General features: G+C 39.2%; 4 protein-coding genes across 24 annotated transcripts in view; all 4 read left to right on the top strand.

Moving 5' to 3' along the window:
* The window catches only part of LOC145432990 (uncharacterized), a 299,451-nt gene that overhangs the window by 35,141 nt on the left and 236,624 nt on the right, over positions 1 to 27,686 (top strand). For 5 of the 18 annotated variants that reach the window (XM_080309889.1, XM_080309956.1, XM_080309897.1 and 2 more), the window contains 2 exons: positions 3,983 to 4,133; positions 4,333 to 5,210. The exons of 7 other annotated variants lie outside the window; for them this stretch is intronic. In XM_080309889.1, coding sequence (XP_080166015.1) covers positions 3,983 to 4,133; positions 4,333 to 4,536 — 355 coding nt within the window. In that variant the 3' untranslated portion in view covers positions 4,537 to 5,210. Of the gene's footprint in view, positions 1 to 1,089; positions 1,230 to 3,094; positions 3,277 to 3,982; positions 4,134 to 4,332; positions 5,211 to 27,686 lie in introns of those variants that run through there. 6 more of the 18 variants (XM_080309924.1, XM_080309913.1, XM_080309933.1 and 3 more) reach the window with 4 other exon arrangements.
* On the top strand, positions 4,533 to 27,686 carry LOC145456197 (kelch repeat and BTB domain-containing protein 3-like). 2 transcript variants are annotated; one of them, XR_013920539.1, is made up of 6 exons: positions 4,533 to 9,888; positions 10,123 to 10,193; positions 11,038 to 11,102; positions 13,012 to 13,076; positions 13,795 to 14,008; positions 22,415 to 27,686. XR_013920539.1 is itself a non-coding variant. In XM_080334342.1 (6 exons), exon 6 carries the CDS (start codon positions 24,165 to 24,167, stop codon positions 25,773 to 25,775), a length of 1,611 nt encoding a protein of 536 aa, XP_080190468.1. In that variant the 5' UTR covers positions 8,725 to 9,888; positions 10,123 to 10,193; positions 11,038 to 11,102; positions 13,012 to 13,076; positions 13,795 to 14,008; positions 22,415 to 24,164; the 3' UTR covers positions 25,776 to 27,686. The 2 variants fall into 2 exon arrangements, 1 of the variants encoding a protein (XP_080190468.1); XM_080334342.1 differs by having other exon boundaries at positions 8,725 to 9,888.
* On the top strand, positions 15,179 to 18,591 carry LOC145454901 (general transcription factor II-I repeat domain-containing protein 2-like). Of its 2 annotated transcripts, none has more exons than XM_080332947.1 (2): positions 15,179 to 17,483; positions 17,548 to 18,591. In XM_080332947.1, exons 1-2 carry the CDS (start codon positions 16,137 to 16,139, stop codon positions 17,659 to 17,661), a joined length of 1,461 nt encoding a protein of 486 aa, XP_080189073.1. In that variant the 5' UTR covers positions 15,179 to 16,136; the 3' UTR covers positions 17,662 to 18,591. The 2 variants fall into 2 exon arrangements, with proteins under 2 accessions (XP_080189073.1, XP_080188997.1); XM_080332871.1 differs by having other exon boundaries at positions 17,538 to 18,591.
* LOC145454723 (general transcription factor II-I repeat domain-containing protein 2-like) lies at positions 18,697 to 21,509 on the top strand. 2 transcript variants are annotated; one of them, XM_080332810.1, is made up of 2 exons: positions 18,697 to 20,996; positions 21,061 to 21,509. In XM_080332810.1, the coding sequence occupies exons 1-2, from the start codon at positions 19,650 to 19,652 to the stop codon at positions 21,172 to 21,174; spliced, it is 1,461 nt and encodes a 486-aa protein (XP_080188936.1). In that variant the 5' UTR covers positions 18,697 to 19,649; the 3' UTR covers positions 21,175 to 21,509. The 2 variants fall into 2 exon arrangements, with proteins under 2 accessions (XP_080188936.1, XP_080188869.1); XM_080332743.1 differs by having other exon boundaries at positions 21,051 to 21,509.

Below are 27,686 nucleotides of genomic sequence, written 5' to 3'. Positions count from 1 at the left end.
TCTGTCCACAATGTAGACGATTTCATTGTTAATGAATCAAGTGGAATCCCATGGATTTTCTTATCATCATGTTATATTCCTTAACATCAGCGCACCGTATATTTACACCCTACAGACTCCTACATCCAGCTCATTCTGAGCGGACAAAGAATTCATGCACCAAATATGGCTATTTGATTTCCAGTAAATTAGGAGGGGGTGAAATCGTTTAGTTGTCGCGAAATAGTCACTAAAAATACCTATCCGCGATTGCATGCTTTAGGGTTATCCTAAAATAATCTTTTTCCGTATGCCGGGGACGGAGATTCACTGATTGAAATGTTAGGCTGCGTAAAAAAATGCTGCACACAAAATTTGGCGCAATTCCTACCAGTAGAAGCTAAGTTATTTAAGTTGTTTATCAATAATTCTGAGATTACCCACCATCAATGCTATTTTTGCAAATCCAAAACTTTCAATTGCAATAAATTCGCTTCTACCGGCTGGAAGTGAGCAAAAATGCTATGCATCATTCTTTTAGGCAAATCAATTTCCTTGGGTTGACAGTAGAATTTTTTTTAAATCAATTCGAAAACTTCTATTCGCTCTTTAGCGGCTTTGGCTTGTTAGAATTGAGCCGAATTTGTTGTGCAGCCTCTTTTTTAGGCAACCTTGCAATTTAACCAGTGAATCCCCGGAATTTGAGAGTTATTTCTGAACAATCCTATTCCGCATGCAGGATCAGAAGCTGCCAAAGTAGTCAAGAAGGCTGCTCAAGTAGAAGTAGCGATGCATATTTCATTCAAGTATGAGTAATAGTGTTGCTGTTCCAAAAGTAGCTAATTTAAGGTAGAAGTAGAATTTGCTGTATTTGAAAACAACAGAATTACGTACGTAGATTTGAAAATCAGTCATAAATACACTCTCGTAACCTGGAAACTGACTTATGCGGACGGTGCAGAGAGCTGGATTTGTGTTGCTACATCCCAGGAGATACATCTATTTTGACTGCGTCAGGATTCAAATGTATCATGTGATAGCCTACAAATGACGCCATTGCATAAGAACAGTGGCTCTTGACCTCTTTTTCACGCCAGTGCCTACTTTCAGAAAATGTGATGGTATGATGCCCTAAGTCATATTACAATGCCTGTAGTTAACAAGACAATGACCGATGTGGATAAGTTCAGCCCGGACACTACCTTGATGTTTTGCGCTATTAGGAAGGAAACTGAAATACTGTACGGCAGGTTGTATGATTCCAAACATTTTGCTGAATTTTAGGCCTGTTTACTGTCACGAAACTCCTATATTAGGGTGGAGTGAAAATGGAAAATTTTGAATTTCAAAACGGATACTTGCTCTGTGGTGCCAAAGATCAAAAAAATAATTTCAATAGTAATTTTGGGCTCGTTCACCCTCTAGTCTAGTGGTTGTGCAATTTCACCGAACGAGCCAAAATTGGCTAATTTCGCTACATATTGATAACCGCTTACACTAGAAGCTGGTTTTGGGCTTAAAATTAGATGCAGAAGCCACAACCACCGAGTCAAGTCCAAGTCAACGAGCAGAGGGTCGAGTCTGAGTCACACTATTATGACTCGAGTCCGAGTCCAAGTCATTGTGTTGACTGCTCAGTTTCCAGTGAAAGTCTTGCTAACACACACTTTATATAACTCTATTTGGTGATATCAAATGGTTAGCATTTATGATATACTAATTTTCCTCACTTTTAGTAGTTTCTGGTCGCATTTTCAAGTACCAGCACCAATATACGTAATCCCAATAGTGTGGTGACTTTACTATTCTTCGAAATTACAATGGAATGTCTGTCTTGGCCGTCTGAGTCCCGAGTCATATGACTTGGTTCGAGTCATGCGCAATTGACTCGAGTCAAGTCGAGTCGTCAGAAAATCGTGACTTGAGTCATGACAACCCTGGGGGCAGCCAGCCCATGGCCCGGTAATTCTCGAAATTGGTAATAATATAAAAAATGAATTACCCAGGTAATTTATTATGAACTTGCAAAGGCAAACCAATAATTTGATTAGCCTGAGCTCAAACTTTAGGATGTCGATGACTAAGATGTCAGTTACGACGTGTAGGCGTATAAGCCGCGGGCCAGTCACAATTTTCGTAGATCTTTGTATATGAACAGTAAGTAGAATATATAAAGGCAGATTTATTTGACTTCAAATTTTTCTCAGCATTTCGCGTGATTGATTTTCACTCGATTTCCCGCAATGTATGCAAGGTACAGAATTATTGACCGAATTCATTCAATAACTTCGGAATTTTTCTCCCCTAGCGTGGCTAGGAGCTTTCATGAAATAATAGTTATTGTTTTCCCCGTTACCTAGTCCGGTTCACTCTTATCGGACGACTAAAAAGATCATCAACATTCCAGCAAAGGCTCGTATAGCGCATGTGGCCTTCTGGCTGTTGGCCACCCCTGCTTTAGTAGAAAGATATTGGTCACTCTATATATTCGCGCAAAGCACGACAAAAAGTACAGGCTAACCGCAACAGCATCCCCTGAATTTCTCCGTCTTGGTCACTCTATCTCTCTTATCAGAAGGACATAACAATTCCTCTTGACAAACTGGAAATAATGAAAAATAGTCAAGTTACGAAATATGACAGAGTACAATTAAGAGTAGCGAAAATTTTACTTACTCTGGTAGGTGCTACCAGTAGTAGGGAACTATTCGATTACTTGGAAAAAGTACAAGTACTTTGTTGGTGACCACCACTGTGCAGACTTGGACGACTAGATAATTCTAGTTGTGAAATTCTTATCTGATTTGTGAAATATTTCTATGCTCTAATTTTATATGGTATCTATTTTCTGGCTTTCCTGAAAAGGATATAGGACAGGGGCGGGCAACTTCTCCAGTCGGCGGGCCGGATATGGGAAAATGAAGTAGTCAGGGGGACGGATTGGATATTCATCCTGATTCTTTCAATTTCAGCCGGATCGAAGCCGGATCAGTAGTTAGTAACGTGACTTTTGTTACTAAATAGCTCCCAACCAACTGCACGCAAGTAGGCGCCAAGCCAGTGCGAAAATAAACGAGTCATATTTATAAATTCACGGAACCACCGTGCCGTGTAGGGCGGAGCATGGACCGGAGCCGGATTGTATATCTGACTGGACTTTTTCATTTTTGGCTGGAGCCCCATTTGAGCCGGATCAGTATTCTCCCTGATATGGCAGGAGCCGGATCAGAGTCGGACCAGAGAATTTGTCTATCCGTTCCGCAATACCACCTATGCAAGGACAAAATCGTATGTAATGTAAGCTTTAAGTTTGAAGCATATATTCTGACCGAAACAGTATAATGAATTTACTAACGCATAATGTACTTCAATAGCTGTTGCAGTCAATGAGACATTTGTGGTCGATAAAAGTAGGCAACCGGTTCTTTTAACTCTGGCTCCATGTCGTACGTAGAAACCCTTAGCAAAGACTGCACATAAATATCAGTTAGATTGGGACGCAGCTCTGTCTTGGTAATGTTCATGATCGAAAATATTCGCTCTCGAATTAATTTATTATACCCGAACAGAATAAGTAGTTTCGAGGCCATCTTTCTCATGTTGGCAAATTTGGATTCATTTAGTGACGGAAGAAAATTGTCTATGTTTCAGGTTGAAATTTTTCTTACTGGCCAGAATCTGTCTGCGGGCCGCTCAAAATCCCGTCACGGGCCGTTAGTGGCCCGCCCCTGATATAGGAGAACTGTATCGCTTGAATCGAGCCAAGAAACAGGCATTTGCCATTCTCATGCTCATGAGAGGAACTCTGTGATTTAATATGAACTGAATTTCATTCAATGTGCAAGTTTTCGTAAATTCAGTAATTGTAATCTAATTTTTCCAAAACTTCTACTTATATGTATGTAATTTACCAGAAGCTGTGTATTTACAATTATGATTGCAATCGAGTCAGTGTCGCCATTTGCTTCACGTTGCCCAAAAAACTGACACCTATTAAATCCAGTGTCACCCTTGCTTCGGAAGGATTTCCGGCACACCGCCCAATTGATAAAAGCCCGGCCCACTGGCCTGGGGTGATCCACAAGAAAGTTTCCCAAGACGCACCATTGGTTCTGATGCCTACAAGAAAAGTCTGTCGATCCCGATGCAAAAAGGTAGGTGACGAATGTGGGTGAAGGTCGGGGTTGGAGGTCATTCGACATCTCTGTCAGTGGAAGTAGTCTTAGGTCTCGTAGATGCGTTTTAAAATCCCGGGATTTCAATACAGTTGATCTCGGAATCGCTATCAGAAATATACCTTGAAATCCCGGGATCCCAATGTTAGTATTGACTGACCCTCTATTATTTTTGCAGAGCGAGGAGGACGTCAATTGGCCCAGTCCTGCGCGACGTTCCAAAGCGAGTAAGGATGTGACGGCTCAATCGAACGAAGAATTCGTAAAATTCAGACCCCTCCCTGGTTGCCACGACGACGGAATCAGACACCGACAAAATTTCGAATTTGTTGAGGGAGAACTCATTGCGAAAAGCCCCCTCCTTCACTTTGTCGACACCTAGTGACAGGGCGAAGCGCACTGCAGGCCCCAATTAACAATTTAAGTTGGAACCCCAAATCAAACATTCGACCCAAAAAGGCAGATACGGTCCAGACAGGCTTGGACAATTGGATAATTTCAATTGTCTGATTTTGCCTAATTCGAGGAAAATGCCGGTAATCTGACTCTAATCTAATTTGTGAAATGTTTCTTTGCTCTAATTCTAATCTAATTTGGGAAATGTTCCCCTCTAATTTTGGCTTCCTGTAAAGGCTACTGAATGACTGTGCCAAGCTTGCGATACTGCTAGGCCTAAACCTGCCGTATTGCAGTGGCTTAACAGGAGACTGAGGCCTAGTGGTGGGTCATGGCATATTTGCAAAATGGAAATTGGGCCATGGCTACGAAAAAGGACAAGAACCACTACACGTGCAGATATGTTAACCCTCCCTATTCCCGAAGCCGAAACACGATCTCTTTCTTGACTTAAGGAAACCGCAATTTAGGTTGCATATTCTAAGACACGACTGTGTTCAGGTTAAGCTTGAAATTCAATGTCTCCCTGTCTTCGTTCTATCTGTTGCTTACAACTGCGTAAGAATAAACTCTTATAATTTCCTGCGAAATGAATCACGTATTATGGGGTTTCTTACTTGTCTACTGTTTGTAAAAAATAAAATGTGTTGAAAGCATGAATTTGGGAATCTAGCAAGTTGTCAACCTGATTATTATGCGGTGAACATTTAGAACGGGGGCGGGCAACTTCTCCGTTCGGCGGACCGGATATGGAAAAATGAAGTACTTGGCGGGCCGGATTGCTGAATCGATACATCAATCGCGTCTTTATCCATCCATACAAGGAACAAATCGTACATAATATAAACTTTGAGAGTAAAGCATGGAGACCAAAAACGGTAGTCAATGAATTCAGTAACGTAATGTAATTCAGTAGCTGTTAAAATTAATCCGTGGCCGAGAAAGTTCGTTGAACTATCTGGCTGCATGTTGGACGTACCAACCCTCTGTAGATACTGCACGTAAACATAAGGTTGATTGGAACGAGGCTTTGTCTTGTTGGCTAATGTTCATGGTCGAAAACGATGGCTCGCGAGTGAATGTAGACGATGGCCACATTATCGTACACGATCGGAAGCTGTCCGCGGGCCTCATGTTGCCCGCCCCTGACTTGGAACAACCAAGCATAAAACTATAACGACAAATGAATGTCAAAGGGTACACAGTGAATGCAGATTTTACAGTCAGGGAGAGAGTCACGCGGATGCAGTTCATTTTCTCCACGGCTTGCAAGAAGTAATACCGCTATAGCCGTTCGAAAGCTCGTTTGAATTGATACTGCTATGACGACAATAAAATTGGTCATCCTGCGCAAAGTTAGGGACATTGCCAGAGGGGGTCTATAACAATGTAATACCACTTTTGGGAAGTACTGAAGTAGCTATCTTTTTATGCCATTAGTAAAAGCAACTACTTGAACAGATTATATGCAAACTAATTTTTACACTTTGGGTTTGGGAAAGCTTTTGGATAATTGGGATCGTTTTTATGAGTGAAATTGTCTTAAGAAGCCCGTAAAATAGTCACTTATCGTAACTGAACATATTACTGAAGATTGTCCCTATTCAAAGTACTTTTGTGCGTTCTGCTTATTTGCGCTACATACCATAATGGTGACATTTTGAAATTTTACTTCCACAACTACTTGGACTATTCTTTGGACCTATAACTATCGTAATTGCATATATTTTCGAAGATTTTACCCATTTGTACGGCTAGCTTGTCTTTTATATTTTCTGCTGTACTTTTCATTCAGTGTGCGTGCATGCCTCTTCTCTATATCGCCTAGTCGCAGTCTTGTGGTGTTTTGAAATGAAGAAAATAATAATAAACTGAATAGCGGTTACTGATAGAACAAGGCTTATCCCGTCAGTAACCGCAATGACATATATATTTATCATTGGTAAACAGCCGCACTGCAAATGCAAAAACTAATTATCCGTGAGATAGCACTGACAAGCCTCATGCTTCGCTGATTTCGTTTCCAAACACGGAGTGAAATCAGCGTGATCTTTCTTGTTGCTGCTCTTTTAAAATCAATTTTTGATATATTCGGTTGGAGCATGAAACAGGTGCGCCCACCCCTGGAATATACCATAGTACAGAATTATTTAAATATGTTCCAAAATACAATTTCGATTACGGATAATCAACTCGATCATTCCTGAGGTCGTAGTAATCGACTGCAATAACTCTTTCGTTTCGTGTCTATACAATGAATAAAAAGTAAAGCAAATCGATGGAAGAAGTTTTTATAACTGCATTATGGCAGTTTGGCAGGGATGTCTCTGATTTAGCACTGGTCAGTGTTCACCTTGTGTGTAGTTGAATTTCCTTCAATTCGTACTCTTGACGTTGATACGGATTATTATGATTCCTTCAACAGAACAGGCATTACTAATGAATAGTTAACTAATCATCTTTAATTCAGTAACAGTACTTGGCTATATTATAGTAATCGTCGAATAATTATATACTGTAGTTGATTGACAATCATGGTGCAGATTGTGTGTCGAAATGTTGAGAAACATTCAGTGAAGATGATGGAAGAATTACATCGAATGAAGCAAGAAAATGATCATTGTGATTTCATAATTCAAGTAGGAGATGATGTCTATTACACTCATAAAAATGTGTTGTCGGCTGGTTGTGCTTATTTCAAAGCTATGTTGAAACATGACACCAAAGAGAGTCGTGAAGGAAAAGTTCTTTTTAAAGAGGTCGATTCTCAGTGTGTGAAAAACTGCATCGATTTCATATATTCTGGCAAATTTGAGATTTCTGATGAAAAGATGAATGATCTTCTTCATGTCGCAATCATGATGCAATTGGAAGATGTGAAACAGGCAGTATCTGACGTTTTGGAGCGATCAGTTAATGTAGAGAACTACTTTCCCACAAGAAATGTCGCCGATATGTATGGACTGGATGCCGTCTCTACGCGATGTAGAGCATTTTTTCATGAAAATATCATAGAAATATCAAACCAACCTGAATTTGGCAGCATTGAAAAAACTGACCTCCTCAAATCTGTGATGTCGGAACAATCAAAGGTATGCGAAGAAGAAAAACTAACTTTATTGTTCAATTGGGTCGAGAAAAATTGCAAAAATCAGGAACATTTGCACGAATGTCTAGAAGCAATCAAGTTTGATAAAGTCTCTCCGGCATTTTTAGAATGTCTTTTGGAATCAAACCTAATCATCAATAACGACTTAGGATTGTACAAGTTGATCACTGGACATCTTTTGAAAGCTCCGAAAGCATCACAGAAAACAAACAAAGAAATTGGCAATGATGAATTGATAATTCTTTTTGATGTTAAGGCAGATTGTATCATATCCTTTAATCCGGTAACTGAGAAACTTGAGAAGTTTCATGATGAGAAGTATGAGAATTTAAAAAAGTTTTCTGCGATTTCTCTAGACTCATATATCTACATTTTATGTGGGAATAAATCAGTTCATCGGCTCAATTTTCAGAGCAAAAGTTCAAAATGGGAAAGAATGAACGATATGCTTTGTGATCATGGATGCCGGCCTTGCTCAGTTTCTTTTTCAGGATCGATATTTGTTGTTGGAGCAAGCAATAAAGCAACAAGTGATGTGGAAATGTTTATTTCTTCCCTGAATCAATGGATTCAATTAGAAGACAAACCAACAGCGATATATGATGCTAGTCTCGTATCAACAAATGATTTCATCTATTGTATTGGAGGTATAAAACAGGATTATGATGAAGTTTCATCATTCTGCAGATTCACTCCATCCTCATCAGAGTGGGTTGATCTCAACCCAATGAGATATCCTGTACGTGCGAGTGGTGTTGTTGCAATTCATCAAAAGATATTTGTGATCGGTGGGGTCAGGGGAGGATTCCATGTCGACAACGTAGAATGTTACGATGTTTCTTCAGCTCAGTGGACTTCATTATCTTCTATGAATGCTTGTCATTATAGAATTTCTACTTATCACATTGGCAAGTGGATTTTTGCAGTAACGGATGGAGAAACCTCTAATCAAATTGAAAAATATGATATATCACAAGACAAATGGACTGTAGTGAAACCAAAAGTAGATCGATGTTGTCGAATTTACAAATCTGTATTTGTGAAGAGAGAGATTGCACTCAACTGAGCAAACTTGCGCAAATTACTGGATTTTCAGTTCTGAAACAACTGCAGTACTTATAATTCGAATTACTGCCAGTTGCAGACGGAATCTATGTTTGAAAAGAACGGGGTTTGGAGTTTGAAATAGGAAAATTTTCAACCCCCCAAGACCCATTCCCCGGCTACGCCAATGTTGTTAGTGGTGTTGACTCCAATCTATCAATAGCTGCAAGAACGTCACACAACAGAACACCAGTTTCACTATTCGCGCCAAACTACTCGCTTTAAAAATTTTCAACCGGAACTACTCCTTACCATCAACCAACTAGATGCATAAGATTTAGTTGATACAGCCCATCATATATTTACTGTAGTTCCTTACTCGATATAAATATGGAGGATGATTTTGATGACTGGTAAAATTCATTGCACAGGGGTTACATGGCCAATATAAGGAGTTGGGAACCTACTGATTACTGTAGGCCGTATAAGTTGTACATTGCCAATAATTCAATACGAAAAATCCAGCTGCACTCAAAGACTCAATATGAAAAAGTCAAATCAGTTTGGATGATCTCACCCTTGTTAAGTCGAGTACCGTACATGATCAAGTTATCCGCTCTTCAAACGGAACACAACAGCAGTACCAGTATACGTTTTCAAATAGCGCTTAGGTTACAAGTTTATGTGTGTATCTTATTTTATGAGAATCGTGGATAAAATGATTAAGTACGATATAAAATCGGATGAAATTTTTGGTTATCTTGCTATATTTATTGTTTTTTGAAGAATTTGGGTGCGCGGAATGAAAAAGTGTCATTTTTCCGCTATCCATGATCAAGATTCCTAATTTTATTCGTACTCAAAACCAACCATTGTGATTAAGCTTCTATGAGGTGACTATTGGCTACTGGTTATCTACCACATATTCTGGTGCGATTGCCAGAATTGAGCAGCCTGTGCTGTATATATAGATTCATTGATTTTACTTTTCATAACCACTCTTCATTTTGTTACAGTGGATTGCAATCAGAATACCGTCATACATAGCAGATCATTTAATGGTCTGGTCGGCGAATGTGAAATGATTTTGGTAATAAAAGAAGTTTGCATGATAATCTCAACCGTTATCAATCAGTTGGAATCTGACATGCATCAATGTGTGACCATTTAACCCGGGAGATGAAAGTGAGAATTTCTGAATTTACCTTTTCATAAAATCAATGATTTCAGATTCGATTATTTGCCATCAATGCTATAGTGGGGTGTTTTGAAAAATTAAAATTATTCACAATAAACTCCACTCGAACACTAGTAACGATCTTATTTCGATCTGTAACAACAAGTCTGAACACGTTGGTGACTGTAAAGTTCAAATTTGAATCGTTTCTGACCTGATGTATCCTTTCTTTATCATCACAGGCAAGGATTTTCTTTCGATCAGAGTCAAGCTAGTTGCAACATTAGAGCAAGTTCACCAATTGTCATTCAAGGTGAGTTTTATTTGGCTGCGTATTTTCGAGTCGCAATTAGGATGGACAACGATATTCTATTTGCACCAACCTAGGCATTTAAAAATTAATTAGTGACGTTAACATAATGATATCAGTGTTCAATTTGCTCCAACGCTGCAGGTATTATGCCGGTTTGTAGGAACTGATTGAACCATGAATGGCTGCCAATAGAACAATTGAAGTATGGCTTCTCCCGCCCAAGTGCATGTTCTTGAAATCCCGTCTAAAAGCATTCATTCAAGCACGCCTCTGTCTTCGTTTGTGATCATCAAGATTGAACTCTCTTATGGGAGGGTTAAATACATCGTTGAGTGACATTGGGCACAGGGCATAGTCTAATAACCAAACAAATCTTCCTAAATGCTGGCACCGGTAATCTTATTCTAATGTAATTTGTAAAATGTTTCTATGTTTAATTTCATTTCTAATCTACTTTCTGGTTTTCCTGTAAATGCTACAGGCAAACTGTATACGAAACGAACCAAGCTTGCTCTACAGACATTTGCTATTCTCATGCAGCATGCTATACTCGAGTCATGCTCATGAGAATGAACCATGAGTTGATATTAATGAAGTTGATTCAATATCAAAGTTTTCGCGAATTCGGTAATTCTAATCTAATTGGGACAAAGCTGTAGCTATAATTATAATTTTAATCTAATTTGGAAATAACTGAGTAGCTGTAATTTCAATTCTACACATATCTGGAAAAACCTTGTAGCTGTAACTCGAATCTAATTTGAAAAAGATGAATATTTTCCAGTTGTCCAAGTCTGGTCCAAGTCCATTTTTCCGGCTGTGTAATTGTGAGATTTTCTTCCAGACCTTGTCACCTGCCAAAAAACAAGATCTCAATATCAAGATTTTCAGGAATCGTGACGACTTCAGGTGAGTTATTGCTATGAAATACTGTGATATATCCACGATTGGCAATCAGCGTAACAAATATATAGCAAACATTCTGTCCGTGATGTTGTAAATTTCATAATGAAATCCCATAGATATTCATAGCACTATGCTATCTCCGTGACATGAGCACACCAATATTTACACTCTACCTATGTCCACATCCAGTATTTACTCATTCCGAGCTGACAAAGAAATCATACGATAAATGTTGCACACTGAGACCCACTAAATTTCGACAGAGGTAAAGTCTCTTAGCTTTCTCGAAAAGGTTACTAAGAACAAGAATAACAATCTGCGATTGCATGAGCCCGTATGCATAATCAGAAGTGGTCGAAAAAGTTACTCCGAGTAAAATTAGCAATGCAAAGTTCACTCCGGTACGAGTAAAAGTATTGCTTTTCCAATTGAGTTACCATTACCATATTTTGGAAATCTGAAAAGAGAACACTTTTTCAAAATTTTCAGACTTATAATACAGGAATAACATCCGGAAAAAATATTAACTTTTTTCTCGACTTGATGGTTGCTTGACTAAAAAAAGGTCATCACTTTCGTACGACTCCCGTTTTACACACTTTTTACTTGAAATTAGTGGTGTTGACTTTGAGAAAAATGTATATACGGTATTCACTTTTGGTCGAACCGCCAATTCCCCATTTAGCGTCATTTATGCCAATTTAACTTGACTCTATCCATTATCTTCGCTGTAAAAGCTGTAAAGGAGGACGAATTGCCAAAAAGGAGGACATTTAGGCATCGTCTGAAGACATTTTCATGAACCTGTAAAAGGAACCCTATTTTCCAAGCAACCTAGAAGTAGACTATTTCAAGGAGGAAATGAATTTGCTGTCTTTGAAAACTACTGAATTATGTGAGTAGTTTTGATAACCAGTCATAAATACACTCTTATAAACCTGGAATCTGACTACACGGTGCAGAGATCTGGGTTTGTGTTGGTCTGCCCGAGCTTCCAAAGTCACGAATTTTATTTATAAATCAGTTTGCAGTTTCCTAATAATGTTTCGTAAACCCTGGTTGAAAACCACTGTGTTCGATTGTGATCCAGTTATGTGGAAAGCTGATTTGTTTGTAGCATTAGCATTTCCTATAGACTGCAGCAGGATAAGATCCCTCTTCTGATTAGGAATACTACAGATTCGATGTATTATTTGAACTGAGGTGGCCAAGTTTTGAGCATTCTTTAAAAGGGTGTACCATTACAAAAAGATTGAAGAAGATTGTAGTTCATTGTCATGCCATAGTTTTCAATTTGCTCCAACTCAGAAGTTAATATCCTGGCTTGTAGGAACTGATTGAACCGTGAATGGCTGCTAATAGAACAATTGAAGATTGGCTAATAGGCTAACAGCTATCCTTCCCCGTGCTGCATGTTCTTTGAAATCCTGTCTAAAAGCATTCATTCAAGCAGGCCTCAGGCAGATTCTAGTAACCAAACATATCTTCCTAAATGCTGGTATCAGTAATCTAATTCTAATCCAATTTGTAAAATGTTTCTATGCTCTAATTTTATTTCTAATCTAATGTCTGGTTTTCCTGTAAATGCGACAGGAGAACTATATAGTGCGAAACAAGCCAAGCCTGCTCTACAGACATTTGCTATTATCATACAGCATGCTTTACTCAATTCACGCTCCTAAGAATGAACCATGAGTTTGTGTGAATTCTAATCTAATTGGAACAAAGCTAGCTATAAACATGATTTTAATATAATTTGGAAATAACTGTGTAGCTATAATTCTACTCTAATTTGGAAAAAACTTCGCAGCTGTAACTCGAATCTATTTTGGAAAAGCTGAACATTTTCCAGTTGTTCAATTCTGGTTCAAATCTATTTTGCCGGCTGTGTAATTGTGAGATTTTCTTCCAGACCTTGTCACCGGCCAAAAGACAAGATCTCAATATCAAGATTTTCTGTAATCACGATGACATCAGGTGAGTTGCTCTGAAATACTGTGACATATCCAGAATTGGAAACAGTGTTACAAATATATAGTAAACATTATGTCCGTGATGTTGAGAATTTCAGAATGAAATCCCGTATATATTCGTAGCACTATGCTATCTCCGGTGACATGAGCACACCAATATTTACACTCTTTACCTATGTCTACATTCAATATTTACCCATTCCGAGCTGACAAAGAAATCATGAAATAAATATTGCACACCAATACCAGTAAATTTGGATGGAGGTAAAGTCCACCGAGCGAGATAGTGTAATGGTTATGTGTCCGGCTTCTCGATCGGTAGGTCGTGTCTGTCTCATAATAGTTACTAAGAATAACTATCTGAGATTGCATGAGCCTGTATGCATGATCAAAAGTGGTCGAGAAAGCTACTCCAAGTAAAGGTATCAATGCGAAGTTCACTCCAGTACGAGTCAAAGTATTTCTTTTCCGATCGGGTTACCATTACCATATTTTGGAAATCTGAAAAGAGGCCACTTTTCGAAATTTTCAGAATTACGGTACTGGAGAAACATCCGGAAAAAATGTCAAAAAATATTCTTGACTTGATGGTTGCTTCACTAAAAAAAAGGTCATCACTTTCGTTGGACTCCCGTTTTACAGACTTTTTACTTGAAATTAGTGGTGTTGACTTGAAAAAAAAACGTCCTCACTTTTCATCGAACTACGAATTTCCTATTTAGGGTCATTTATGCCCATTCTCACTCCAATCTATCCATTACCTTGGCTGTAAAAGAGGACGAAATGTCAAAAAGGAGGACATTTCTGCGTCCTCGGAGGACATTTTCAAAAACCTGAGAAAGGAGGACGTATTGTAACACTATTTTCCAAGCAACCCGGAAGTAGACTACCTCAAGGAGAAAAAGAATTTGCTGTCTTTGAAAACTACTGAATTATGTAAGTAGTTTTGATAATCAATCATAAATACACTCTTTAAACCTGGAATCTGACTACACGGTGCAGAGATCTGGGTTTGTGTTGGTCTGCCCTGGCTTCCGATGTCACAAATTATATTTTCAAGCAGTTCACGGTTTCCTAATATTGTTTCGTAGGCCGTGGTTGAAAACCATGCTGTGTTCGATCGTGATCCAGTTATGTTGAAAACTGATTTGTTTGTAGCATTAGCATTTCCGATGGATTGCAGCGGGGTAACATCCCTATTCCGATTAGGATTTCTACGGATTCGATGTATTATTTGAACTGAGGTGGGCAAGTTTAGAACATTCTTTAAAATGGTGTACCGTTGCGAAAAAGATTGAAGATTGTAGTTCATTGTTATGCAATAGTTTGTAATGTCATGTAACGTGTTCAAGACATTCAAATGATATTGTAACGCTGCTTTAAGAGCAAACTAAGCACTTCTTCAGCTCTAGAACAGTGGTTCCCAACCTTTTTGTATTCGCGAATCCCTTTCGGACTGTCACGGACCCTCCCAGACCCCCACAAAGTAGTAGTTCAAATTTAGCTCAATTATCGTGCAAACGTCATTTGTCTTGTGCAAATGATAACCATAAACTTAGTGATTATCAGCATCAAAATGCCTATACTTGAAATTAAGATCCTATTATCGATCTAGAACTTGAGTTTACTACTATTACTTCAAAGTGAATTCGGCAATTGCAGTTCTTGTAATACATGGTCGTGTCTTGAAAATCCGCGCCTTCGATAGGATATTAACGAGCGCCGAAAATCCATTTCCACAAATACAGATGTTGGCGAATGAAATAATAATACGTAACGCTTCAGACGACTCATTTGGGTATGATCACAATAAACATGGCACCAAAATTGACGAACAGTCTCCGGTGTCCCATGATAATGTGACCCGCGGGTCTACATACATTTGCGAGCAAACATTTTCTACCATGAACATTAACAATCTAACTGTCATTCACTTGTATTCTCTCCCAAGGGTTTCTACTGCTGACATGCAGCCAGAGTTTAAAGAACTTGTTGACAACTTTGATTACCACAGCTGTCTCATTGACTTCAACAGCTATTGAATTACATTACGAATAATCCACAATTACTGTTTTTGGTGTCTAATTTAAACTTAAAGGTTACAATAGATCAGGGGTGGGCAACCTGCGGCCGTACGGCCGCATGCGGCCGTGGAGGCATAATTGTGCGGCCGTGAGCGCGTGATGTGAAATGCATGTGCTGGCGGCCGTGTGTTGATGGATCATATGTTACATGTATGATAAAACTTATTACGACGATGGAGGGTATTGTTAAATCACTGTGGTAAACTCTTTCACTGCATACTCAGTGACTGCGTTTCCAGCTGCTTTTAGCGACATAATATAATACTGCAATCTACCCACTAAAAGACGGACCTGCGGGGCTCGTTCACTTTCGGACCAAACTCACTACATCCTTACGGGGAAAATGTGTTTTTGGTCCGAAAGTGAACGAGCCCCGTCCTAGTCCGGGTTCTTCAATTTCAGATTTGCTTATTAGGCTTCCTGCGATACGAATATGCGACTATCGTGCACTTTATCGAGAGTTGAGGGCACAATAATGATTGCTAAATATAGAGATCTGCTTCTCATCTGTATGTATTGGAGTCAACCATTATGAAATTGACCAATCCTCATGTATGTGGACAGAAGGAGTTTCTATACAATCTTGAAAGTTTCCATTAACATGAACCCGTAATTGTCTGTGTAACGCCTTCAGTGAATTGGATAATTTTATTTCCAGTCGTCACTTGTCATGACTACCGGTTGCCGGTAAAGCTGACTTCGCCTAGCGTTTTATTATTGCATTGTTACGTCACACTTCGCAAATGTCGGTTAAGTATGAGGACCAAGGACTAAGCTTAGTCAGTCTTGTCGCGAAGTCCAAATGTGAGGGGCCTATTGGCGATACTGCGATAGGTTGAACCGTAGTTATAAAAGCCTTGGTAAGCGGATAACATTGAGTGGGTGTGGGTGTATTGAGCAAACGGAAAGAGAATAATACATTGAGACAAAACTTTTTCCTTATAGCCCAATTACATTATAAAGTTGGTCTACATCGCAATATGTCAGTAAAACGAAAAAGAACAGTAACAGAGGAGAAGAGGGCATTTAATATCAAATGGGAGTTGGATTATTTTATGGTAGAAACGGCAGCCCATACTATGATGTGTCTGATATGCAATCAAGTGGTCAAAACTGTTAAAGGAGATAATGCAAGGCAGCATTTTCGTCGTCATGAGTCACACAAGTACGCAAAAATGGTGGGTGAGTCGAGGAAAAGTCGTCTCGAAAGTTTGAAGAAAAGTGTGCAAATGCAGACATCTTGCATATCAGCTTTCATTCAGTCGAAAAATAAGTTGTGCGAAGCGTCTTATATAGTCGCATATCATCTTGGTGCAGCGGGAAAGCCTTATTCAGATGGCGAACTACATAAGCGATGTCTCGTGGACGTTGTTAGGTGCATTCATCCTGGTAAGGAAACTGATTATTCTCCAATTCCTCTCTCGCGTCGTACAATTCAGCGTCGGCAAGATGATATCGCCAAACAGTTGACGATCTCCATACAGACAAAGGTTAATGAGGAAGCAACTTTATTTTCACTGGCTATCGACGAATCGACTGACATTAAGGACTCTGCACAACTATTGATCTTCATTCGCTCTCTGTCTCCAAATTTTGAGTTCTGCGAAGATCTGCTCTCAATGGAAACACTCTCCACCCACACTCGTGGTGAAGACATATTTGGGGCTGTTAAGAATGCTTGCATTCGCAATGGATTAGACTTGAAAAATCTTCGCGGTATTTGTACAGATGGAGCACCTGCAATGATAGGTAACACAAATGGCTTTGTGACAAGATTTTCAGAATTCGTGTCGAAAGAGTACGATAATAACCAGCTCACAAACCTTCATTGTATTATCCACCAAGAAGCCTTGAGTGTCAAATCTGTTGCCTTAAATGACACTCTGAAAGACGTCAATCGCATCATCTTGTACATTCGTGCAAATGGTCTTCATCATAGGCAATTTCAAGAACTTCTGCAAGAGCGCGAAACGTCGGCAGAAGACATTCTCTACCACGCCGCAGTACGTTGGTTGTCCCAAGGAGACACATCTCGTCGTGTTCTACAGTTGCGAGAAGAAATACTGGAATTTTATTCCACAAAAAATAAAGACTGCCCCTTACAAAATGAGAGCTTTGTCATATATTTGGCGTTTCTTGTGGATTTTCTGTCCCATGTTAACATTTTAAACCGAAGCCTACAAGGAAAAGAAGCAACGATATGCACCATGTACAAAAAAGTATCGGATTTTCGTGACAAATGTCGTCTCCTTAAACTTCATATTCAGCAGCGTGATTTTTTCCATTTTACACAACTTAAGTCTCTCATCGACAGCTGCGAAATAAAGGTAGAAAAGATTCCGATCACTTTATTTTCGGGGATTTTTGATACTGTGTTGCAGGATTTCGCAGATCGTTTCAAAGATTTCCAAAAAATATCACATACATTACGACTTGTTGCCTTTCCACACCTGGTGGAAACGGAAAGTGCACCGCCACACCTTCAGATGGAGCTGTTGGAATTGAAGAATGATGAGCAGCTTGTGACAAAGTTCAAGTGCGAGGAGAATTTGATTGACACGTGGAAAATGGCCCATGAATATCCACTTTTGCGAGAATTGGCTAAAGAAACTCTTGTTATTTTCGGAAGCACTTACGTGTGCGAGTCTGCCTTTTCGCAAATGAAATACCTGAAAAACGAGTACCGAACTCGCTTACTGAACGGAAACCTAGAGTCGCAACTAAGACTTATGGTGTCGCGTGAGGTTCCCAATTTTGCAAGTTTGTCATCTCGTATGCAAAATCAAGGAAGTCACTGATTTCAATGTTAGAGACTTTCCTTAAATATATTCGTTTCAAAATATGTTTGGTATTTATTAGATATGATAAGATTAGTAGAAATTAAGTTTTTAAACAAAGCTAAAATGTCCTCCGAGGGCGGCCAAATGTCTTCGTAGGCAATTATACCGCGTCTTCAAGCTTGTGGATTGCACTAAAGTGGCGTGAAATGTGGATTTCGGCATTCGCGACGACAATGGGTATGGTTGACTTTATCAACCCAAATAACGTTAACGGGTATTTCGGGATTCAAAACGGAAGATTGAGATTTTTTTAGTCAACTCACATATGGCTGGCGGCCGTATGGCGCCGAAGTATTCGAAATGCGGCCGTGGACGCCAAAAAGGTTGCCCACCTCTGCTGTAGGCCCTCGGGAACATAGAGAAATCTTGGTGGAATTGAACTTTTCATAAATTTTCATACCCCCCAAAATGGCTAAATCTGCCAATATCTCCTAAACTACAATAGCCAGGAATACGCCGATAGGCTCATTCGACGTAACTTTTGAATTGCAACAATCTGGTAGCAGAGTTGTAACTGTAGGCCCTCGGGAACATAGAGAAATCTTGGTGGAATTGAACTTTTCATAAATTTTCATACCCCCCAAAATGGCTAAATCTGCCAATATCTCCTAAACTACAATAGCCAGGAATACGCCGATAGGCTCATTCGACGTAACTTTTGAATTGCAACAATCTGGTAGCAGAGTTGTAACTGTAGGCCAGGGGTGGGCAACCTGCGGCCGTACGGCCGCATGCGGCCGTGGAGGCATAATTGTGCGGCCGTGAGCGCGTGATGTGAAATGCATGTGCTGGCGGCCGTGTGTTGATGGATCATATGTTACATGTATGATAAAACTTATTACGACGATGGAGGGTATTGTTAAATCACTGTGGTAAACTCTTTCACTGCATACTCAGTGACTGCGTTTCCAGCTGCTTTTAGCGACATAATATAATACTGCAATCTACCCACTAAAAGACGGACCTGCGGGGCTCGTTCACTTTCGGACCAAACTCACTACATCCTTACGGGGAAAATGTGTTTTTGGTCCGAAAGTGAACGAGCCCCGTCCTAGTCCGGGTTCTTCAATTTCAGATTTGCTTATTAGGCTTCCTGCGATACGAATATGCGACTATCGTGCACTTTATCGAGAGTTGAGGGCACAATAATGATTGCTAAATATAGAGATCTGCTTCTCATCTGTATGTATTGGAGTCAACCATTATGAAATTGACCAATCCTCATGTATGTGGACAGAAGGAGTTTCTATACAATCTTGAAAGTTTCCATTAACATGAACCCGTAATTGTCTGTGTAACGCCTTCAGTGAATTGGATAATTTTATTTCCAGTCGTCACTTGTCATGACTACCGGTTGCCGGTAAAGCTGACTTCGCCTAGCGTTTTATTATTGCATTGTTACGTCACACTTCGCAAATGTCGGTTAAGTATGAGGACCAAGGACTAAGCTTAGTCAGTCTTGTCGCGAAGTCCAAATGTGAGGGGCCTATTGGCGATACTGCGATAGGTTGAACCGTAGTTATAAAAGCCTTGGTAAGCGGATAACATTGAGTGGGTGTGGGTGTATTGAGCAAACGGAAAGAGAATAATACATTGAGACAAAACTTTTTCCTTATAGCCCAATTACATTATAAAGTTGGTCTACATCGCAATATGTCAGTAAAACGAAAAAGAACAGTAACAGAGGAGAAGAGGGCATTTAATATCAAATGGGAGTTGGATTATTTTATGGTAGAAACGGCAGCCCATACTATGATGTGTCTGATATGCAATCAAGTGGTCAAAACTGTTAAAGGAGATAATGCAAGGCAGCATTTTCGTCGTCATGAGTCACACAAGTACGCAAAAATGGTGGGTGAGTCGAGGAAAAGTCGTCTCGAAAGTTTGAAGAAAAGTGTGCAAATGCAGACATCTTGCATATCAGCTTTCATTCAGTCGAAAAATAAGTTGTGCGAAGCGTCTTATATAGTCGCATATCATCTTGGTGCAGCGGGAAAGCCTTATTCAGATGGCGAACTACATAAGCGATGTCTCGTGGACGTTGTTAGGTGCATTCATCCTGGTAAGGAAACTGATTATTCTCCAATTCCTCTCTCGCGTCGTACAATTCAGCGTCGGCAAGATGATATCGCCAAACAGTTGACGATCTCCATACAGACAAAGGTTAATGAGGAAGCAACTTTATTTTCACTGGCTATCGACGAATCGACTGACATTAAGGACTCTGCACAACTATTGATCTTCATTCGCTCTCTGTCTCCAAATTTTGAGTTCTGCGAAGATCTGCTCTCAATGGAAACACTCTCCACCCACACTCGTGGTGAAGACATATTTGGGGCTGTTAAGAATGCTTGCATTCGCAATGGATTAGACTTGAAAAATCTTCGCGGTATTTGTACAGATGGAGCACCTGCAATGATAGGTAACACAAATGGCTTTGTGACAAGATTTTCAGAATTCGTGTCGAAAGAGTACGATAATAACCAGCTCACAAACCTTCATTGTATTATCCACCAAGAAGCCTTGAGTGTCAAATCTGTTGCCTTAAATGACACTCTGAAAGACGTCAATCGCATCATCTTGTACATTCGTGCAAATGGTCTTCATCATAGGCAATTTCAAGAACTTCTGCAAGAGCGCGAAACGTCGGCAGAAGACATTCTCTACCACGCCGCAGTACGTTGGTTGTCCCAAGGAGACACATCTCGTCGTGTTCTACAGTTGCGAGAAGAAATACTGGAATTTTATTCCACAAAAAATAAAGACTGCCCCTTACAAAATGAGAGCTTTGTCATATATTTGGCGTTTCTTGTGGATTTTCTGTCCCATGTTAACATTTTAAACCGAAGCCTACAAGGAAAAGAAGCAACGATATGCACCATGTACAAAAAAGTATCGGATTTTCGTGACAAATGTCGTCTCCTTAAACTTCATATTCAGCAGCGTGATTTTTTCCATTTTACACAACTTAAGTCTCTCATCGACAGCTGCGAAATAAAGGTAGAAAAGATTCCGATCACTTTATTTTCGGGGATTTTTGATACTGTGTTGCAGGATTTCGCAGATCGTTTCAAAGATTTCCAAAAAATATCACATACATTACGACTTGTTGCCTTTCCACACCTGGTGGAAACGGAAAGTGCACCGCCACACCTTCAGATGGAGCTGTTGGAATTGAAGAATGATGAGCAGCTTGTGACAAAGTTCAAGTGCGAGGAGAATTTGATTGACACGTGGAAAATGGCCCATGAATATCCACTTTTGCGAGAATTGGCTAAAGAAACTCTTGTTATTTTCGGAAGCACTTACGTGTGCGAGTCTGCCTTTTCGCAAATGAAATACCTGAAAAACGAGTACCGAACTCGCTTACTGAACGGAAACCTAGAGTCGCAACTAAGACTTATGGTGTCGCGTGAGGTTCCCAATTTTGCAAGTTTGTCATCTCGTATGCAAAATCAAGGAAGTCACTGATTTCAATGTTAGAGACTTTCCTTAAATATATTCGTTTCAAAATATGTTTGGTATTTATTAGATATGATAAGATTAGTAGAAATTAAGTTTTTAAACAAAGCTAAAATGTCCTCCGAGGGCGGCCAAATGTCTTCGTAGGCAATTATACCGCGTCTTCAAGCTTGTGGATTGCACTAAAGTGGCGTGAAATGTGGATTTCGGCATTCGCGACGACAATGGGTATGGTTGACTTTATCAACCCAAATAACGTTAACGGGTATTTCGGGATTCAAAACGGAAGATTGAGATTTTTTTAGTCAACTCACATATGGCTGGCGGCCGTATGGCGCCGAAGTATTCGAAATGCGGCCGTGGACGCCAAAAAGGTTGCCCACCTCTGCAATAGATATATAGGTGGATAAATACACGATTTATGTATCAACTCAGGAATCTGGTCCGCCTCCAGTACCTAATTTTTCCATATCGGACCAGCCGACTGGAGAAGCTGCACGCCCCTTATCACAATCCTGGTCATTTCTATCTAGCAGTTTATCGTGAAGTTGTTATGGAAAAATGGTTATCTAAAGAGAAAATGGGTTTTTGTAAACATTTTGAAATCACCGTGCCTGACCTTACTCATCCAACAAAACATCTCGTAACAGAAAAATGTTTGTATCCCTAGGCTATCGCTATTTAGCAATTAAAATGAGTCTGATATTTCACCTCAGACTGCCATTCTGTTGATGTCAGCCCCGCACTCTTTCGAGTAATGAAGCGAAAGTGCCTCGTGATTTTCCGAATTTGAAAAAATACAAATTAGCTTATCAACTATTTTGAGGCTCCGCGGACCCCCGGTTGAGAACCACTGCTCTAGAAGATGCTTTCTCGAAATCCCGGGATTTGTAAAATATCCTAATAACATGTGATTCCAATGCTAGTATTGACTGACTCGCTACTATTTTTTGCAGATCTAGGAGGACGTGAAGCAGCGCATACCCGGAAAATTTTGAAGGGGAGTAAGAATGCGGTGGCTCGAAGCAGCCAAACGCAGAATTCGTAAAATTTAAACCCCAGCCCCATCACTGGATCGCAGGTTGTCACAGAAGCAGACACCGACAAAATTTCACATTTGTCGTGAACTCATTACGAAAAGCGCCTCCTTCATTTTGTCGACATCTAGTGACCAGGCAAAGCGCACTGCAGGCACCAAGTAACAATCCAACTCGGGCTCCAAATCACACAGTTGACCCAATAAGGCGGAGACTGTCCAGACCTACTTGGACAACTAGATAATTTTAGTTGTCCAATTTGACTGATTCGATTGAAATGCACGTAATCGATTTCGTGAAATGTGCCCTTTCTCTAATTAAAATTTAATTTCAGAAATGTTTCTATGCTCTAATTTTAATTCTAATCTAATTTCCGGTTTTCCTGCAAATGCTACAGAAGAACTGTATAGCTCAAAACGAGCTAAGCTTGCGGTACAGACATTTGACTTGATCGTGCTCGCAACGATGATTTGATATGAACTGAACTTGATTTAATGTCCAAGTTTTCGTGAACTCGGCTATTCTAATATAATTTGGAAAAAAGTGTAACTATATTTCTAATTTTTATCTAGTTTGGAAAATAATGTTCAGCTATAATTCTGATTTTACCCTTAATTTGAAAAAAAAACAGTGTAGCTATTATTCTGATTTTGCCCTAATTTGAAAAATCTGAAAAGTTCTAGTTGTCGAGGTCCAGATATCCCTTGAAGAATCGTAAAATTTCACTGTGCCGCTCGTTAATGATATTGACGCCCCATGCTCAATTTACAACCTGCTATTGAGTTGAACAATAACTTATGTCAATGACAAGGGAATTGTGATGTAACACCCATTAAATAGGTCACCTCTCTAAACCTGCCATATTGCCACCGCTTAGATAGAAATTGAGGCTGAGTTGTGGATCATGGCATATTTGCGAAATGAAAATTGGGCTGCATCCATGAAAAGGTCAAGAACCACTGCATTTCGCAGATGTGTTAATCCTCACTATTCCCAAAGCCAATAACGGTTTCTTTTACTTAAGGAAAATATGCAATTTAGGTTGCATATTCTAATGGTCACTATGTATAGATGATATTGTACAGAAGTTTTGATTCTTTCGCTTTAGTTACTACTGCTTGTTTGACATCTACACTTCGCCTCAGTGTTTTGAATAATATCAGGTTGTTGTTTATCTGGTTTCGTTAAATTGTGTAATTAATGTAAGTATAACCGAACGCTGCTTCCCACTTGACCAAATTGAAAATACATGTACTGTAGCTCAGCTGCTTGGGTCGAACAAATGATTAAGAAAGACTGCAAGTCCAAGTCCTTGAATACTTGACTAAGTGCATGTAGACTACACGTATGCTATTTGACTATTTCATAAATTTCGTTTCTGACCAATGCTTATTAGTAGTGTCTGCTTGATACCATTTATGATTCACAATGAGCGGACAATGATAAGTTCACCGACAGTGCAAAATCTACTGGACAAACGAAATGCAGAGGTCACACAAATTTTGACTTTGTGAACAATTTTTGACCTAGCGCTTCAATTTAGACTTATATTGACATCTCAAGAAAATCGCCCTACTCATCATCTTTCCTTCAATAACAGTGCTTGACTATATCATAATAATCGTAGGATCACTCTATAATTATAGCCAATTGTGGATGATTGACAAGCATGGTGCAGATTGTGTGTCCAAATGTAGAGAAACATTCAGTGAAGATGATGGAAGAATTACATCGAATGAAGCAAGAAAACGATCATTGTGATTTCATAATTCAAGTGGGAGATGATGTCTACTACACTCACAGAAATGTATTGTTGGCTGGTTGTGCTTATTTCAAAGCTATGTTAAAACACGACACAAAAGAGAATCGTGAAGGAAAAGTTGTTTTGAAAGACGTTGATTCTCGGTGTGTGAAAAGCTGCATTGATTTCATATATTCCGGCAGATTTGAGATTCCTGAAGAAAAGATGAATAATCTTATTCATGTCGCGATCATGTTGCAGTTGGAAGATGTGAAACAGGCAATATCTGACGTTTTGGTGGAATCAATTAATGTTAAGAATTACTTTTCTACAAGAAATGTCGCCGATATGTATGGACTGGATGCCGTGTCTACGCGATGTAGAGCGTTTTTTCTTGAAAATATCATGGAAATATCAAATCAATCGGAATTTGGAAGCATTGAAAAAACTAACTTCCTCAAATATGTGATGTTGGAACAATCAAAGTTATGCGAAGAAGAAAAACTAACGGTATTGTTCAATTGGGTTGAGAAAAATCGCAATAATGTAGAACATTTGCGCGATTGTCTCGAAGCAATCAAGTTTCATAAAGTCTCTCCGGCATTTTTAGAATGTCTTTTGGAATCAAACGTAGTTATCAGTAACGACTTTGGACTGTACAAGTTGATCAATGGACATCTTTTGAAAACGTATAAAGCATCACACAAAACAAACGAAAAAATTGGAAAAGATGAATTGATAATTCTTTTTGATCCTAAGGCAGATTGTATCCGATCCTTCAATCCAGTAACAGAGAAAGTAGAGAAGTTTCATGATGAGAAGTTTCTGAATTTAACAAATTTTTCGGCAATTTCTCTAGGCTCGTATATCTACGTTTTATGTGAGAATAGATCAGTTCATCGACTCAATTTTCAGAGCAAAAATTCAAAATGGGAAAGGACGAAAGATATGATTTGTGATCATGGAACCGATCCTTGCTCAGTTTCTTTGTCAGGATCAATACTCGTTGTCGGAGGAAGTTATCTTGAAGCAACATGTGATGTGGAAATATTTAAACCACCCGTGAATCAATGGATTCAGCTAGAAGACAAACCTACAGGGATTTGTGCAGCAAGTCTCGTATCATTGAATGATTCCATCTATTGTATCGGAGGTAGAGGACAAGATCTTATTCCAGTTTCTTCATTCAGCAGATTCACTCCATCCTCGTCAGAGTGGGTTGATCTCGACCCAATGAGATATCCTGTTTATGAGAGTGGTGCTGTTGCAGTTGATCAGAAGATATTTGTGATCGGTGGATGGAGTGGAAAGGTCATCAATACAGTTGAATGCTATGATGTTACTTCATCTCAGTGGACTTCATTATCTTCTATGAATGCTTGTCATGGGTGGGTTTCTGCATATCACATTGACAAGTGGATTATTGCAGTAGCAGATTTCAGAACGTCTAAGGCAATTGAAAAGTATGATACATCGCAAGACAAATGGACATTTACAAGACAAATGGACATTTACAGATCCGTATTTGTGAAGAGATAGATCATAGGTCTCAAACACGCGGCCCACGGGAGCATTTTGTGCGGACTGCGACGCTATTTTGGAATTTCAAGTATTCAACAATATATTTAGGTGCCATATGTTTTTTTAGATTTAAGAGCTTAAAGTTCAATCTAAAACTACTATAAAAATCACTGGGATCTCAACAAACTTCAGTATCACATCACTTTTAAAAGCAACGAGGTGGTAGAAGATCAGCGATTACGTCGCATTTCTAGTTCATGACGATAGAACATGACCCGTTGATGATTCGTGACTTGAAATTGTGATTTCGTTTTGTGCGTCCTTCTCGTAAAATTACTCGGTTTCGGATAGACTGGGTGATTAAATAAAAATGACTCTCACTTCAGCAGACTTGTACAAATTACGGTAGGCCTACTGGTTTTTCAAAAATTCTACTAAAACTAGAACTACTGAACTACTCGCTTTTCAAAACTTGCCACTAGAACTAGAATTAACATGCTTTAACAATCTGTAACTAGGTAACCAAAACACAACTAAGTCGATTCAATCCGGAAGCAACTGTATTACTGGTAATGTGAATTACTGAATTGGAAATGAGCAGAAAAATATGTAATGGAAATAGAATCGGCGTTTCAAAAGAACAGGGTTTGGAGTTCGAAATTTGACGTATTTCCACCCCCCAAAACCCACACTGGCTACGCCACTGTTAGCAGTATTAACTCTGAGCTAGCAAAAGCTGCAAAAACGTCACTCAAAAGAACACCAGTATCGCTATTCACGCCAAACGACGATACTAAAACTATTCACATTTTAAAATCCGTAATTAGAACTACCCTCGACCATCACATAACTAGCTTAGTAGTTTGTACAAGTCTATATCTGGGACATGAATAAAAATTAGTCGCTCACAATTACAATTTTCAACTCATCAAGCTATATCAATCATAATTTCCTTGGAAGATCGTGTAATTTTTGTTTGAAATCAGCAGAATTTCGATCGTTTAGTTTTTAAAAGTGTAATTTACTTTTCGGTAGATTGGTATCATTTGATGAACGTAACAGCAATTAGTAACCAGTAATGTTGTGGAAATATACTTCATGACTTGTACCACAGTGCCTAATCCTACCGCCTATTGTAGTCGATACAGCCCATCATGTGTTTAGTTCCTTACTCAATATAAATATGATCAATGAATTTGATGACTTGGACAGTTGATTCCACTATGATTATATTGCCAATATCGGTAGTGGGGAAGCTACTGATTACTGTAAGCGGTATAAGTTTTACCCTTCCCATGATTCAGAGAGAGAGAGAGAGATGGTATTCTTTTTTCGCCTACACCATCGAGATGCTTTGACGACGGAGATGTGATGAGACCTTTATAGCACGGTCCTCTAGTCTGCACCCCCTCCCCCGTATGAACTAACCCACAACACTCATTGACTCGATGCTTGAAAATTACATATGAGTGTGGATGATCTCTTCCTTGTTGAGCCGCATACGATATTTGCTCAAGGTATTCACTCTTCAAAAGGTATACTCACAACAGTATGTGCTTCCAAATAGAGCTTCGGTTACAAGGTACAAGTTTATATGCCTATCTTACTTTATGATAATCGCGCATGAACAATGATTAAGTACGAAATAAAATCATATGAAATTTTTGTTCATCTGGTTATTTTTATTATGTTTGACAAATTTGGGGGCACCGAATCAAAAATTGACATCGTTTTTTGCATCCATGATCAAGATATCAAATTTGTACGCATGCATACTCAACGTAAACCATTTCGATTATGTTTTTATGCGGGGCTATCGCACTCGCTATATCACATCATAATATGGTATGATTGCCGGGGTTGAGCAACCTGTGCTGTATATAGATTCATTGATTTTACTTTTCATTACCACTCTTCATTTTGTTACAG

This window comes from Botryllus schlosseri, chromosome 1 (assembly GCF_051294905.1).
Source record: "Botryllus schlosseri isolate E-star chromosome 1, Bs_hap1, whole genome shotgun sequence".
Lineage (NCBI taxonomy): Eukaryota > Metazoa > Chordata > Ascidiacea > Stolidobranchia > Styelidae > Botryllus > Botryllus schlosseri.
Note: the sequence above shows the minus strand (reverse complement) of the source record. Positions and strands in the feature narration are given on the sequence as shown.

Excerpts from the sequence above, each read along its gene's own strand:
- LOC145454901 (XM_080332871.1), top strand. The coding sequence starts at position 16,137 with ATGTCAGTAAAACGAAAAAGAACAGTAACAGAGGAGAAGAGGGCATTT. Across the intron at positions 17,484-17,537 it reads TCGACAGCTGCGAAATAAAG|GATTTCGCAGATCGTTTCAA; the intron begins GTAGAAAAGATT and ends ACTGTGTTGCAG.
- LOC145454723 (XM_080332743.1), top strand. The coding sequence starts at position 19,650 with ATGTCAGTAAAACGAAAAAGAACAGTAACAGAGGAGAAGAGGGCATTT. Across the intron at positions 20,997-21,050 it reads TCGACAGCTGCGAAATAAAG|GATTTCGCAGATCGTTTCAA; the intron begins GTAGAAAAGATT and ends ACTGTGTTGCAG.
- LOC145456197 (XM_080334342.1), top strand. The coding sequence starts at position 24,165 with ATGGTGCAGATTGTGTGTCCAAATGTAGAGAAACATTCAGTGAAGATG.